This window comes from Egretta garzetta, unplaced genomic scaffold (genome assembly GCF_000687185.1).
Source record: "Egretta garzetta isolate BGI_Z169 unplaced genomic scaffold, ASM68718v1 scaffold1059, whole genome shotgun sequence".
Lineage (NCBI taxonomy): Eukaryota > Metazoa > Chordata > Aves > Pelecaniformes > Ardeidae > Egretta > Egretta garzetta.
This window is the reverse complement of record NW_009260829.1, coordinates 23,723-24,747: the sequence shown is the minus strand read 5'-3', so window position 1 is coordinate 24,747 and position 1,025 is coordinate 23,723. Positions and strand designations below refer to the sequence as shown.

General features: G+C 63.7%; 1 protein-coding gene across 1 annotated transcript in view; it reads left to right on the top strand.

Moving 5' to 3' along the window:
* The window catches only part of SYMPK (symplekin), a 13,437-nt gene that overhangs the window by 2,987 nt on the left and 9,425 nt on the right, over nucleotides 1-1,025 (top strand). Inside the window, 3 exon segments of the mRNA XM_035902333.1 lie at nucleotides 264-390; nucleotides 497-746; nucleotides 841-1,011. Of these exon segments, the coding sequence (XP_035758226.1) occupies nucleotides 264-390; nucleotides 497-746; nucleotides 841-1,011 (548 nt within the window).

Here is a 1,025-nt window from a genome sequence, read left to right as displayed (position 1 = left end):
GAGGCGTGGTAAGGGTTGGGGGGGACAGAGAGGGGGGGTTCAGCACCCACTTGGGGGACAGGGTGGGTGCTGAGCACCCCACTCCCAAACCCTGCGGGCACATGGCACCACCACCCCCCCATGCCCCCCGTCCAGGCGAGACGAGCGGGAGGAGACGTAGGGTGCTGAGCACCCTCTTTCTCCCAGGAGGGGCCGTTTGGTGGGTGAGGGAGCACCCATTTGTGCCCGTCCCCCACCCATTTGTGCCCGTCCCCCCACCCCAGCAAACGGGACATTGAGCTGCTGCTGAAGCTGATCGCCAACCTCAACATGCTGCTGAAGGACGAGAACGTCAACGTGGTGAAGAAGGCCATCCTCACCATGACCCAGCTCTACAAGGTGGCCTTGCAGGTGAGGCACCCTTGGGTGCTGCGGAAAGAGCCGGGAGGTGGGCACCCATGGGTGCTGGCGGGGAGGAACCCCGAGGTTTCCCCCCCCGCTTTCTCCCTTCCTGCAGTGGATGGTGAAGTCGAAGGTGATCAGCGAGCTGCAGGAGGCTTGTTGGGAGATGATGGCGGCCATGGCGAGTGACATCATCCTCCTCCTCGACTCGGACAACGATGGCATCCGCACTCACGCCATCAAATTCGTGGAAGGCCTCATCATCACCCTCTCCCCCCGCATGGCCGATTCCGACGTCCCCAAACGTCACGAGAACGACATCAGCCTCGAGCGCATCCCCAAGGATCACCCTTACATCAAATACAGTGAGGGCGCTGGGGTCCCCTTCCTGTGGGGGAGGGGTGGGTGACACAGGGTGTGGGGGGACACCCCAGCTGAGCGTCCCCCGCCTGCCCGCAGACGCGTTGTGGGAGGAAGGCAAAGCCGCCCTGGAGCAGCTCCTCAAGTTCATGGTGCACCCGGCCATCTCCAGCATCAACCTGACGGCGGCGCTGGGTTCCTTGGCCACCATCGCCCGCCAACGGCCCATGTTCATGGCTGAGGTCATCCAAGCCTACGAGACCCCTCACGGTAAAACCCCCCCT